We start from the raw sequence: 14236 nt of genomic DNA, 5'->3' as shown, positions 1-14236 counted from the left end.
GGCAACATACTGCAAATTGTGTTTGTGTGTGTGTGTGTGTGCTATGCAAAAATCACAATGTGGGGGAAACCGTGAAGCCAGCCGGTGCTCCATAGCTTCATCCTTAATTCAGACATTGAGATATATCAATATATTGCGATGCTTAGCTGGGTGATATAATGCAATGTTGGAAACCTGCTGGGGGGGCTGGGCCAGGGGAGGCGCAGGGTGGTCTGGCCAGGTTCTCTGGCGCTCTGCTTCTTCCCCAGAGTCTGCCTGGGGGGTGGAGGTTGCTGCTGCTTCTGAGTCAGGCGCTAGCTTTGGAGGAAAGGAGCCCTTTCCGCTCCTCAGGGCAAAAGCCAGATCTGTGCTGCTGCCTCCAGGGAAGGGGGAATTTAGTTGGTTTTTAAGTATGTCCTGCAACATCTCCTGTATTGGGGGGATGAGATATGTGCTGTTTGCTGAGATTTAAGCCTTGGGCTCTCTGACTCGCGAGCCCAGGAGACGCTTCCAGGGGCGAAGCTGGGTTGCCTTGCGACGACATAACTCAGATCTGTGGTGTATTTATGGCTGGCTTTCTTCGGCGCAAGCTCTGATGTCCGGCTGTAAATTATTCTGGCACCAGCTAAATAATAGAAGTGCTTCCATCCTCCAGGCCCCTTTCTCCTCCCAGCCTGTCCTGATGGCAGAGGAGCAGGAGGAGGAGGGGAGAGGCCCCCCCTTGCTGAATGCACCCCCCCCACTCCCTGAGCAGCCCTTTCTGAGGTGCAAGACTTCCCCCCTGTCCCCTCTGGGGATCCACATCACTTGAATGTGTGAGGGGAGGTTTCTTAGATTGTTGCTAGAAAGCTTGGCTCTGGCTTGGCAGCCTCTTCTGCCCAGCTGACCTGGATCCAGGTTCAGAAGGCACCGGCGGGCACCCCAGGGAGGGCATGTTGCAGGGCTGCTGGCATCCTTGGCTGCTGCTGCCATTGCCCCCCCCCCCAATACTTTGGGAAGCCAGAGCCTCTCCAAATGAAGGCCCCCCTGCCTTTCTGCCTGCCTGCTTGCAGAGGTCTGGAAGGGGCCAGGAGGGATGAAAGGAGCCTTCTCTGCAGTAATGCTAATTATTTTTCTCCTCCTCGGGTTCGTTTGTTCGTTGGAGCTGCACATTAAGTGTCTGCCTTGAAGCAAATGGGGCACGGGCTCCTCCGTATTGGCAGAGCCAAGCCTCTCCACAACAAAAGCCTCTGCAGCCCCCCCTCCCCGTGGGGTGTCCAGGAGGCAGCCTCAAGGCCTCACCCGGCAGGCAGCTTTCCACAGCAGCCTCTGCGCCCCCTTCCCCTCCTGGCTTTGCAGAGGGCGGCTGTGGGGCTCTTGCTTTCCTCCCTTCCACCCCACATGCCACTAGGGGAGGTCGGGAGGCAAGCTGCAGTCTAGGCTGCTAATTTCGGTTAGAGATGGCAGGACTTCCTAGGCTGCTGGCCAGCAAGGAACAGAGCAGCAGGGGAAGCTTTGCTTTGACTTTCTTTCTTTTTTATCATCAAATATTTATTAACTTTTCCAAATTTATACAAAAAAGACAAAAAACAAAAATAAAAACACAAAATTCAAAATTCAAAAATACAAAAATTAAAAAACACATATAATTTCATTCACCCATTTTCTTAGACTTATTTCTCGGACCTCCCCTTTTTGTATTCCAATTTCAATTATTCATTCAGCAAATCCTCATCCTCAGTTTTCACTTAATTTTACACCTTACTTTCTTCTTTTCCCCCCAGTTATCTTAATCATTACAGCTAGTAACCACTTAACTTCAGTCCAGCCTCAATCTAACATTCACCAATTTTGTAATATTTCCCAAGATAGTCCTTAAATTTCTTCCAGTCTTCTTCCACCGTCTCTCCTCTCTGGTTTGACTTTCATGCTCTGGTTGGGGGGGGGACATGGCTGCCCCCCCCCTTGGGGTGGGAGGCGTCAGGAACCCTGGGGGAGAGCATCCTTGGCCCTCAGGACTCAGCAGGGAGAGGCACAGGCAGGCAGTCATGTCATGGGAGGGGAGGTTTGAGAATCCTAGAACAGAACTGTGGAATTGGAAGGGATCTTGTCCAGGGGTCGGCAAGGCTTACCTCGCCTGGGCCGGTTCACTCCTGCGGAGACCCCTCCATGGGCCGGATTGCATACCCACCCACAATTTCTGGCGTCTGTGCAGATGCGATTTCCAGCGCTGCAGAAGCAAGTCCCTGCATGCTGCACAAAACCGGCGCGGTGCAGCGATCAGGGACTCATCAACCGGGTGGCTTGGTTCGGGAGCGTCTCATGGGCCGGATAAACAGCCCCTGTGGGCCGCTTGTGGCCCATGGGCCTTAGGTTGGCGACCCCTGATCTAGTCCAACCTCCCGCCCTGCAGCCTGGGTCTCGAGGACAGATCCTGCGCAGCCTCCTTGCCTGCTCCTCCCTCCGGTCGAGTTTCATGCACACACAAGCAGACACATGCACATGGCCTTTGGTTTGGCTGGTCTGGGATTGGCTTGTGGGGTCTTCTTGGCCAGCTCAGGACTTCCGACCTGTCTTCTGTGGGGTGGGAGAGAAGAAGGCAAGGAGAAATGCAGCCCCCCCTTGCACCGGCCTCCTTCTCTAGCCAGCCCCTCCTCCATCCCTTGATGGCACCTTCAGAGGAGTGAAGACGGTGCCCAGAGCTGTCCCCTCCCTTCTGGGAGTCTGGGGGCCCTTGGGGAGAGACCTTTGGGTGCAGCATCAGCCGCTGTGCTTAGGGGGAGCAGAAGGAGACTGCTGCTGCTGGGGGGGGGGTACGGTTTGCTTCCAAGGCAAAGCCTCCTTTAATTGTGACATTTCATTTATTGCCTCACCCCCCTCCTCCATCCCGAGGGAGGCCCAAAGTGGCAAATGGCCAACAACTCAATTAACACAAATATCGGAATCATCTCCGTGGCGAAACGAGTCTCGCGCCGGCGCTGCCTCCAGGTCAGGACAATAATGATAAGACAACAAGTCCATGGAGCCCTCCTGGTCTCCACGTCCCCACTCATTTGCTGCCCCACAATCAGCCGGTGGCGTCTGGAGCCCTTCCTCTCTCCCAGGGGGGCCTTGGCTAAGGACTCTTTGTCCTGCAGAGGGAAAAGAGGAATGTGCTCAAAACTGGGGGCGCTTGTTAGCTTGGGGGGCTTTGGCCCCTGCAGTCTGGTGTCTCCTGCCCCAAACGTTGGCCGATCTGGGGAGTGGGGAGCTGGGGGGACCTTTGGGCTGGAGCTCCCCAACCAGCTGCTTGGAGCAGGGACAGGCAAACCCAACCCTCCAGATGTTTTGGGACTGCCACTCCCATCATCCCTGACCCCTGGTCCTGTTAGCTAGGGATGATGGGAGTTGTAGTCCCAAAACATCTGGAGGGCCGAGTTTGCCTAGGTCTGGCTTGGAGCATTCAGAGAATCGTAGAGTCTGAAAGGAACGTGAGGATCATCCCAGTCCAGGGGTCAGCAGCCTTTTTCAGCAGGGGGCCGGTCCACTGTCCCTCAGACCTTGTGGGGGGCCGGACTATTTTTTTTTTGGGGGGGATGAACAAATTCCTATGCCCCACAAATAACCCAGAGATGTATTTTAAATAAAAGGACACATTCTACTCATGTACAAACATGCTGATTCCTGGACCATTTGCAGGCCTGATTTAGAAGGCGATTGGACCGGATCCGGCCCCCGGGCCTTAGTTTGCCTACCCATGTCCAAGTCCAGCCGCCTGCAATGCAGGAATGTGCTGCTGTCCCGTAAGGGGATTGGACCTGCAACCTTGGTGTTATCAGAACCAGGCTCTAGCCAACTGAGCTGTCCAGGCAGTCCTTCCCCCTGACCTGCGCTTCTCCAGCGTTCCTGCTGACCCGCTTTCTGGGAGGCTGAGAATAGGAGCTGCCTGGTGTGTGCCCCCCCCCAGCAGCCGAAAGGGGGCGAGCGGGCACCGTGGGGGTTGGGTAGGAGCCAGGCTGAGCGGTGTTTTGCATAGCTAATGGACTTGCTAAGCTTGGATTTAAGTGAGGGTTAATTTTCAGCACCTAGAGCTCTGCGCTCCTGCTACCTGGGAAGCCGCTCTGTCACACACGCATATATGGAATAATTTATTGGCCTGTTTGCCCGCAGCCTCTTCCCCCGCGGAGAAGGCAGGGAGGAGGGTCCTGCGCTGGCAACTCTGCAGACCTTTGCATTACTGGGAGGAGGACAGGAGCATTTATAATAAATAAAGGTTAGGCAATGCCGGGAGGCTGCGAAGGAGAGCTGAGCAAACTCCCAAGTATCCGTAGGGGGAGGGGGGTGGCATTTCCCAAATGCTGGGCGCGGATTGTGGCCTGGTTCTTTCCCTCACGCTCCAACCCCCCCCCCCCCCAGCCTCGCTTTAGCCAGGCAGCCTCTGAGGGCATGTTTGGCAAAGGTCTTTGTCGCCCGAGGAGGTTTTTCCTGTCTGTGGATTCTTTTGCACGGACGAAGAGCGCAGTTGGTAGAGCGTGAGATTCTTCATCTCAAGGTTGTGGGTTTGAATCTTGCGTTGGGCAAAAGATTCCTGCATTGCAGGGGTTGGTCCCGATTCTATGCCTGTTAGTGCCACCAGCCCAGTTGGTCCCGATTCTATGCCTGTTAGTGCCACCAGCCCAGAAGGAGGTTTTCTCCCAGGTGTGTGCCCTCCCTGGGCACCTGTTCCAATCAGCCGGCAGCTCTTGGTGCCAGCTTTGTGTGGGGCATTTCTGGGTGGAGATGTCGATCTGCAGGCTGGCGGTGTGGCCCCTCCAGATCTCGCCCGTGGCCCCCAGAAGGGAGGGCTTTCTTCCCTCTCCCTGGCTGAGTGCTTGAGCGAAAGGTTGCCCGCCCAGAGCTTGAGGGAGTTTCCTGGCTCAGCTGACTGTTGCTGTTGGATTTGAGTAGCTTCTGCTCAAAAGGCTTTATTTGCTTTCTTATTTACTCATTCCGTTTCTATCTTGCCCTGCCTCCCCAAGGAGCCCAGGGCAGCAAACAAGCGCCGAGGAAGCGGCTTAGAAACAATTCCAAAACAGACGCAGCCTGGGAAAGGTCTCCCCTTAAACGCCTCCTTGGGAGGGGAAGGTCTTCAGCGGCCGCCCAAAGGAGCAGAGTCTGCGCCTGCCTCATATTCAAGGGGGGAATCCTAAAAGGGCAGAGGAGCCGCCGCACGCCAGCCCAGGAGCTGAGTTGGGTGGCACAGGCCTCCCAGGAAGAGAGTCTCTGCAGGACGTCCTCCCTTGCAGAGCTCTGTGTTCGATTGCGCAGAGAGAAGGGGCGATCGAGCATCTTTCGGGTCTCCTGGTCCCAAGCCGCCTGGGCTTTTTGCACACAAAAAATGAGCAGCTTCAACTTTCCCTGCTCCCCAGCGGCAAGTTGAAATGCTGGCGAGATCTTGCCCTAGCGAGCAGTTGGGTGATTTGCACCAGGGCAGCCCTGCCTAGAGCACATTGCGGTGTTCAAGCCCAGAAGTTGCCTGCGCATGGATGACGGGGGTGGGGGAGAGGGAGGAGGCTGGTGCAGAAACATATAATCCCTGTCCGGATGACGCCTTGCGCCCAATCTCCCCATAACCTCTCCCAGGGGTTTCGTAGAGATGCCAAGCAGCATTTGGGGCAAGATGGTGCCCTTCTGCTTTGGTGCCATTCCCAGGCCTGTGCCCAGATCGAAACAGGCTTCCTCCAGTCTGCTGCGTCCAGCCTGGTTCTGCGCCAGACGTTGCCACGGCCAGCGGCTGCCCCCGACTCCGGCCTTTGAGCCAAGGCTGTGCCCTGGGGCCTCCCCTCAGCAGCTGTCAGAGCCGTTCAGCCGTGATGGGCTGGCTGGCGGCTCCGATGGGCTCCGGGTGGGAGAAGCGACCTGCTTTTCCAGGGATGCCTTGGTGTCTGTGCTGCCATGTGCCAGGAGAAGTGCGTGTGTGGGGGGGGGGGTGTCACAGCAAAGCAGCTTGCCTTGGAGGCAGGGGCCGGGGAGGGGGGCAGGCAGTGGCAAAACAGGTGGTGACCTCTGTGTTAAAGCCCCTGCACTGGGTGCCCATCTGCTCCCCAGCCAGGTTTAGGGACCTTGCCTTAATTTACAAAGCCCTGACAGCTTGCCACCCCCCCCATATATCCCGGCTCAGTCACTCAGATCACCTGCAGGAACGTCGCTGGTCGTTCCCCAAGTTGGTGAGGCTCCCTTGACAAGGACAAGGAGCTAAGCCTTTAATGTCATTGGCCTAGTCCTGTGGAACTCCCTGCCACTGGAGACCCAGCAGGTGCCAACTTCTAAATGCCAGATGAAAACTCCTATTCTGCCAGAATCCTACACAGGCAGTGGGGAACTCATCTTTCCACAATGACTAACTGATGTCTGTTTTTAACTTTTCGGTAGTTGTTTAATATACAATCGTATACTGCTTTGATTTTTCTTTTTAATGATTTCACGGTCCACAATTATTTTTTTACAAATGAAATGACCAGGGGACTGGGCTGGTTCTCTTCTGGAAGTGACCTGAAGACAAGAAATCCAAGAAAGAATGGGGAAAGTTTATAATTTATTAAGCAGATGAAAACATTAGCAGGCTTTTAATCTCACCAAATGCTGTGGACAGTATGGAGGTGTATGAAATACAGATTATGAAATAATACACAGTTGGAAAAGTTGACAATAGGAGCCATGGAGGGGATGGGAGGGATATGTATTTGGTATTGTAACTAATTTACATCTGTAAAATCAAATAAAAAAGGATTTCAAAAAAAGGGAGACATGTCCCGTTTGAGCCGTGAACTCCTGCTGCTCCCATCGCCGCCCCTCCTGGGGACTCTGCCACTGCCCTGACTTCTGTTTCCCGCACCCCCAATAAATTTTTATTATTTTCTTTACATGTTATTTCTTACCATACATTCTTCAACCCATAAACTTTTTTGCTCTGCCGAGCTCGTGGCTTCCCCCCCTCCCTTCAGTCGGTCTCCTTTATCAAGTCCATTGCATATTTTATCATTTCCCACCCTATCTATTTTGCATTGTAGGAGTTACTTCAGTCCTGCTACTGTTTTTAAGTTTTTACAACTGTCCTTCAAATATTCAGCAAATTTACCCTTAAATCTCTGGTCGTCCTGATCCTGAATCCTTCCGGTCAGTTTGGCATAGTCTGTCATTTTCGACTGCCCCTCCGCAATATTAGGAACGTCTTGTGATTTCCAATTTTGGGCCAGCAAAGTCCTTGCCACAGCTGTGGCACACATGAATAACTTTTGATCTTTTATCTTCATCTCCTTAATCACTGCCCTGACTGCTGTTGCTTTCCCTCCGCAGGACAAGAACCGGAAGCTGCGACCCCTCTATGACATTCCCTACATGTTTGAGGCCCGGGAGTTTCTGCGCAAGAAGCTGATTGGGAAGAAGGTAAGCCCGGAAGGGGGCCGAGGCAGGTGGGCTGGCGGGGGCCGGGGCAGAGCCCCCGAAGAACGGCTGGGCGCCAGGGGCCTGAGATCTTTATATTTTTTTTAATATATATTTTTTATTATTTTCAACATACCAATTATTATACATTCCACAGAACTTCACATTTTATACAATCTTTTTGGGCTTCCATCAGCACCTCTGATGATCCACCATTTTTATCATTTCTTCTGCATTTCTTAAATTCCTATTGCCTTTAATTATCTTAACTCACAATCCACCTCTTTAACCATTTTTGCAATAATTCAAATAATTTACCTCACAAAACTTCTTGCAAACCTACAAACGTAATCTGGTCATCACAATTACTTTTCAAATAGTCCGTAAATTTACACCAGTCTTCTGTGAATCTCTGGTCCCGCAGGTTTCGAATTCTGCCGGTTAGTTTATCCAATTCTGCATACTCCATCAACTTCATCCTCCATTCTTCTTTTGTCGGTAATTCTTCTTGCTTCCATTTTTGTGCCAATAATATTCTTGCTGCCGTCACTGCATATAAAAACAACTTACAATCCTTTCTGTTTATATCATCTCCTACAATGCCAAGTAAAAATGCTTCTGGTTTCTTAATAAATGTATAAATGCCCAGAAATCTTTAAATTTAGGGCAGTAGATAAATCTAATAAATAAAATGATGATGATGATGATGGAGGAAGGCTTTGAAGGTGGCGATTTGGCCCAACTTGAGGCCTGTGGGCTGGCTGGTGCCCCAGCTGCTCTTGTCTTCAGCCCCCCATGGGGGGCAACTGGAGGGTGTCTCCCTGCAGCAATGTTTGCGTCAAGAGGCAGTTTGGGGGTGGCGAGGGGCACCTTTGCACGCGAGTGGGGAGGGAGGGAAGGTTTTTTGTGGCTTCTGGGGTCTTCCTCGGACCCACTCCTGTCTCCCCTCATCAACAATCTGTTAGGGATAAAGATCCGGGTGCCAGGGGCTCCCTGGCGCAGTTGAGTATGCCTCCTGGCTTTGCCTGGTCTGCCCTTGACAGGCAGCTCCCTCCCTGATCTTCTCTGGCAGCCCCTTCTGGGCCCGCATCCCTTTTGGTCCAAGGCAGGGGCAAAACAGGCCTTTCCTGGCTTGCTCAGCGGGGCCTGAATGAGCCTGGCCCCAGCAGAAGGCTGGCGGCAGCAGTGAGGAAGCTGTATTGTGGGGAGGGTCCCAGCCCACTCTCCTTGGCTCAGCCCTCCCCCTGCTGGGCGCCCGGGGGCTCCAATCTGGAGGAGGGGCAGCTGGTTTTCCCGGTGCGGCTGGAAGGCGGCTTGGAGAACTGCACCTCCTCACACAGAACTAGCAGCGTGAATCACACGCAGACTTGAACAGGGATCGTTGTTTTGGGTCATGGAATCAGGGTTGCCTGGGCAGCGGGCTCTGTGGGGTTTGGCGTGGGGTGTTCTCAGCCCCCTTTGTGAGAGAGGACCTCTGGCCGCCCCTTGACAGCTGGGTTCCTCCTCTCTGGCGTCATCCCAGGCGTGATGACAGACCCTCTGGCGGGGAATTTGGGGCTGCGGGGGGGGGGGGGGCTTTGGGTCATACCCAGCTCCTGGTGCGTTTCCTCTGCCTCTTCCCCTCCTGCTCTTGTGGGTGGGCACCCTGGGCACCCACGGAGGAGTTCTTCAGCATATCCAGAGCTGTTATTACACCGGGACAGGGAGGGGGCGGCGGTAGCCTGAGTGACCGCCCAGAGGTCCGTTTTCTCTCCACTATGATCTTCCTTTTTCCCTTCCTCCTCACATTCCAGGGGGTTGTGGCGGCCTCCCAGCCCTCCCCCTCCCCAAATAAGGCCTCTTGCAGCTCCTTTGTTGAATTTTCTGCCGGTGACTTTGCACGCGCACGATACGATAGTCTTTATTGTCATTGTCCCATACAGAACAACGAGACTGAAGAATCTACATAAGACATTCAAAACCAACAAGCCTGCTATCCCAGCTATCCCAACCTGGTTAGCCCCCTAAAAACTCTGATACCCCATTTTTAAATACAATATACTCACATAAAGACTGCCTTACACTGCGTTTAAAACCAAAATTGCATTTGGATAGAAACTGTTTCTCAGGCGGCTAGTCCTAGTCTTTATAACCCTGGACCTTCTTCCAGAAGGCAGAAGCTGAAAGAGATCATTTCCGGGGTGGGCACTATCCTGCAACTTTCTAATGGCACCCGGGAGCATAGATTTGATGGTGCTCAGGGCTGCTCAAGAGTGCTTCCTTCCAGGCGCAGGGCTCTGAGCTGCTATGGAGGCTTCTGCCGGGGGCTGGAGGGGGTGGGCAAGGGCCCCTTCCTCTCTCCGCTTCCCCGTGACCTTGGTGGCTCTGGCTCTTGGGCTGGCATCTGCTTGGCGCTGGCTGCGAGGGGGGCTGCTTTGGGAGCCCCCGTTCCGCTCTCCTCCGCTGTCGCAGGGCTGCCTTTATGCGCAGTTCCTTTGTCAGCACCTCGTTTTTCACTTCGGATTAATTTGATGGAGCTAAGCGATGAAAAAGTCCTCTGCGCTAATGATCAAAACAGTCCCCCGAGGTTGGCGCTGCCGCCTGATTGGAAGCGACAGGCCCAGCCAAGGCTGCCCGCCTTTGCCTCTGCCCCGCCGGCTGCCTGCTGGGATCGATCGGCTGGGGCTGCCGGCTCCCCCCCTTCCCCGCTCCCCAAAAGGACGCGAATTCGGCTCCCACGGGGGACGGTTGAGCGGGTCCAGGGGCCTCTGAAGGCCGTTCGTCTCCCGAGGGGCTGGCGGCCCCCCCGCTCCTCCGCTCTGCCTGCGAGGTAGGCTTTGTGAGTGCAGCCCTGGCATCCTGAGGCCGGGCAGCTGAGCGGCCTGCTCTCACCCTGCTGGCAAGGGCAGGCGGCACGGGATCAGCGCTTTCGGCAAGAGCGCACTTTTGGGGGGTGCTGAGGGCTCCCTGGACTGGCCGCTGGAACCAGTGTGTGCAAGGGGGGGGGTTCCTTCTTGGTCCTCGCAGTCTCCAGATTTTAGCAGCTCCTCCCCCCCTCCGAATCCCCATCTCTGTGTGCCTGGGCTTGCTGGCGCACCTGCACACCTGTGCTCACCTTGCCTGCAAACACACACTATGTGCCTCCATTTAGATGGAAACTCGGGAGGGGGGTTCCTTTGTGGCAAATCTCACCTTTCTGCCGGTACCCCAGAGACCTGCCAAAACTGCCGTTGAGTCGCCATCCTTCCCTTGGGGGCCCTCCTGGGCCCATCTAGACCAGCCTCCTCTTTCCCACACTGGCTTCAGAAGCCCGCAAGCAAGAAGGGAATGGCTGCTCTCCCGTGACTGGAGATCGGGGGTATTTTGCCCCTGAACCTGGAAGATCCACCTGATATTTGTGACTAAAACTCTCATCCCCCTTCAAAGCCAACCAGTTTGGTGGCCCTCACTGTCTCCTGTGGCAGTGAGTTCCACAGGTGGACATGTGCTTAATAAGAATAAGAAATTTATTTGTTTATTTATATGCCGCCCATCTAACTGGGTGGCTCCAGCCACTCTGGGGAGCTCCCACAAAACATTAAAAACTCCATAAAACATCAACTGTTGAACTGTAGAAAACTTCCCTTGAAATCTCTTCTAAATATGCTTGCTTTTATCCATCCTGAATCGTATCCTTTTGCCCTTTAGCCTCCTTTTCTCTGACCTGAAACGAACCAAATGCGTCCCCCTTTCTTCCTAGGGGAGCCCCTCTGCCCCTCCATCTCCTTTCCTATCCCCACAATATCCTTTTCGAGGAGCAGCACCCCAAACGCGGCCGCACCATCGGTTTGCAGAGTGGAATTCCACAATCCTGTTCATCCCCATTCCTCAGAATTCCCACCATGGACCAAACTCCTTCCCTGATGGTTCCCAAATAAGCGGCCCCCCCTTTCAGATGAGGAGCTTCCTCTGCCAGCGCCAGCCAGGCTCCCGAGGCAGATCTGAGGAAGGTGCCACGACCCCATTTTGCTGAGCTTGTGCCCAAATGCTTCTCCTGTGAGCAGGGGAGCCCCTTAGGAAATGCGCTTGGCTGGCATGTGGCAGATCCAGGACAGAGCTGGGGGGAAGGGGCTCTGCCATGGGGGGGGGGGCGGAAGCTGGGCAGCTGGGGGCTCTGATGCCATGAATCCCCCTCCCTCAACTCTCTGAAGAGCATTTGCGTGTCTCCGCGCGGCTTAAATAAGGTGTCAAGCAGTCGGATAAACCTGCAAGCAGCACAATAAATAAGGGCATGCAGCTTGCCTGGAGCAACACTGATTGCTCATGCAGAGTTTGACGGTCGATAGGTGCGTCTCTCAAGCCTGAGTCCGTGGGAGAGAAACCAGAGCGAAGTCTCCTCCTTGACATGCGCAGAGTGGCCTGCGTGAGGCGCTCTCTCCAGATTATTTCTTTTCTTTTTAAAATCATTTTTATTAAGATTTTCCAACAAATTTTAACATATTCAAAAATTCCAATTGCATTTTACAATTTCAATTAACCCCCCCTTCGACTTCCCCCAACTTCCCTTTCCTATTTATTACATATTTGTTCTGCGTATGATTTTATATACCTTATATACTAAAATTAAACTTGTGTTCTTAATCTGTTCTTAACATTTTCACCTCATATTTGTGTTTATATTTGGCCATTGTAAGTGTATTACTCAAATCTTGCAAATGAGTTCATTTCAATACATTCTTTCTGTATTATTTCATTTCTTAATACAGTGGTACCTCTGGTTGCGAACGGGATCTGTTCCGGAGCCCCGTTCGCAACCTGAGCAGAACGCAACCTGCGTCTGCACGTGCGCGGGTTGTGATTTGCCACTTCTGCGCATGCACGTGACATCATTTTGAGCGTCTGCACATGCACGAGCGGCGAAACCTGGAAGTAACCCTTTCCAGTACTTACGGGTCGCTGTGGGACGCTACCTGAAAATGCTCAACCTGAAGCAAACGCAAGACGAGGTATGACTGTATATTAAAATGTCTCTAAGCGTCCCCCAGCCAGAGCCGCCTTCTGCTCCTCAGCAGCTTAGCAGGGGCTATTTGCAAACCTGCTTTGCTTCCCAAGGCCTCTTCAGCCTCTGCCTTGACTTTGCGCTCTTTCCCCTCCCCTTGGGTCCCCCCTCCCACTGCGCCCCCTTTCCTCTCCCCTCCCCAAGTTTTTGGTTAAACCTCTTAGCCCCCCCTCTCCTCCACTGGACCTCTGGTCTCTATTGCCTCCCTCCCTCGCTTGCCTCTCTGCCTGACTGTATGCTCGCCAGGGCGGAGACCTATTTGTGGGTTTTGTTTCCCTGTGCATTTGGATGGCTTTGTAGAAATGGCATGGGTGTGTGTGTGTGGAAGGAAGAGGAGCACAGGGATTTGTGTTTGTGTGTGTCTGCTGACTGAGGGGTGGCTCTGCCTCGCTGGGGTCTCTCTCAGCTCGGAGAACATTTCAGTGGGAAATGGCAGCTGGGATCTTTTGCATCTGCCATGGAGCTACATGTCCTGCGCCCAGAGTGCTTCCTTTTGTTATCATGCCATGGGAGGAGGCAGCGCTGGTGGTGGTTGCTGCTAGTGAAGGAAGATTCAGGGCAGATGTAGGAGTCTCCCCCCCCCCCCAAAAAAAACCCCAGAGTCCTTTCTGAAATTCCCAGGTGTCAAAAAAGGTTATTTATGTCTGGTCACCAATGTGACCCGGGTTTTGTTAGCCCAAAAATAGAAAACGAGAGAGGTCCCAACCAAAGGAGAATGGCAACTTAAGTTGACAGAACATTCACAACTCATAGACTTAACATAGAGAATAAGAGAACTGGAAGAACATACTTTTAGAGAAGATTGGAAAACGTTTATTGAATACCTGGGAAATAATTGCGGACAGCTGAAAACACTGGCAGCATTAAGAGAAATTCAACAGTGTAAATAAGCTTTGATGGATGCAGTAATGGAAGACTGAATCATATAGTTTTTGTAAAATATGCAGGGATTTGTGATACGTAAAATGAAGCATGGGAAGAGGAGAAGGGAAGCCACTGATATTTTAAGGATGTAAAAATGAGTGTTTTAAGTTGCAAAACAGAAAATTGAATAAAAATTATGTATTTAAAAAAGTCCTTCTTCAAGCAGCGCAGAGTTAGACAGTGGAACTCCCTCCCACTGGAGGCAGGGATGGCCACCCATTTGGATGGCTTTAAAATTGGAATGGACAAATTCAAGATGGAAAAGGGGGAAAGGAGGAGGAGGAGAAGGAGAAGGAGGAGGAAAAGGGGCAGAAGGAGGAAAAGGAGGAGAAGAGGGAGAAGGAGAAGGAGGAAAAGGAAAAGGGGAGGAGGAGAAGGAGAAGGAGAAGGAGAAGGATGTTTCTGAGCATAATTCAAAGTGTTGGTGCTGACCTTTAAAGCCCTAAACGTCCTCAGCCCAGTATACCTGAAGGAGCATCTCCACCTCCATCGTTCAGCCCGGACACCGGGGTCCACGTCCAAAGGCCCTCTGGCAGTTCCCTCCCTGCGAGAATTGAGGTTACAGGAAACCAGGCAGAGGGCCTTCTCGGTAGTGGCGCCCGCCCTGTGCAACACCCTCTCAGCAGATGTCAAAGAGATAAAGAACTATTTTACTTTTAAAAGACACCTGAAGGCGGCCCTGTTTAGGGAAGTTTTTAATGTCTGACGCTGTATTGTTTTTGATATTTGGTTGGAAGCCCCCCCCCCCAGCGGCTGGGGAGACCCAGCCAGATGGGCGGGGTATAAATAATAAATTATTATTATAAGTTATTATAAGGAGAAGGCTATGGCTATTGAGGGCTCCTAGCCCGCTTGGCTCTGCTCTGCCTCCACATTCATGGGCAGAAGGTTTCTCTGGGTGTCCCCTGCTGGAAACGCCCTTGTGTCCGGATCCTG

The 14236-nt window shown here is 52.9% G+C and overlaps 1 protein-coding gene across 1 annotated transcript in view; it reads left to right on the top strand.

Annotated features, from left to right (window-relative positions):
- Positions 1–14236, top strand: part of SND1 (staphylococcal nuclease and tudor domain containing 1) — a 229299-nt gene that overhangs the window by 81044 nt on the left and 134019 nt on the right. Inside the window, exon 11 of the mRNA XM_081209915.1 lies at positions 7273–7362. Coding sequence (XP_081066041.1) covers positions 7273–7362 — 90 coding nt within the window. The remainder of the gene's footprint in view (positions 1–7272; positions 7363–14236) is intronic.

Source organism: Podarcis bocagei (genome assembly GCF_964188305.1).
Source record: "Podarcis bocagei genome assembly, chromosome: 10".
Taxonomy (NCBI): domain Eukaryota; kingdom Metazoa; phylum Chordata; class Lepidosauria; order Squamata; family Lacertidae; genus Podarcis; species Podarcis bocagei.
This window is presented reverse-complemented; position numbering and strand designations above follow the sequence as displayed.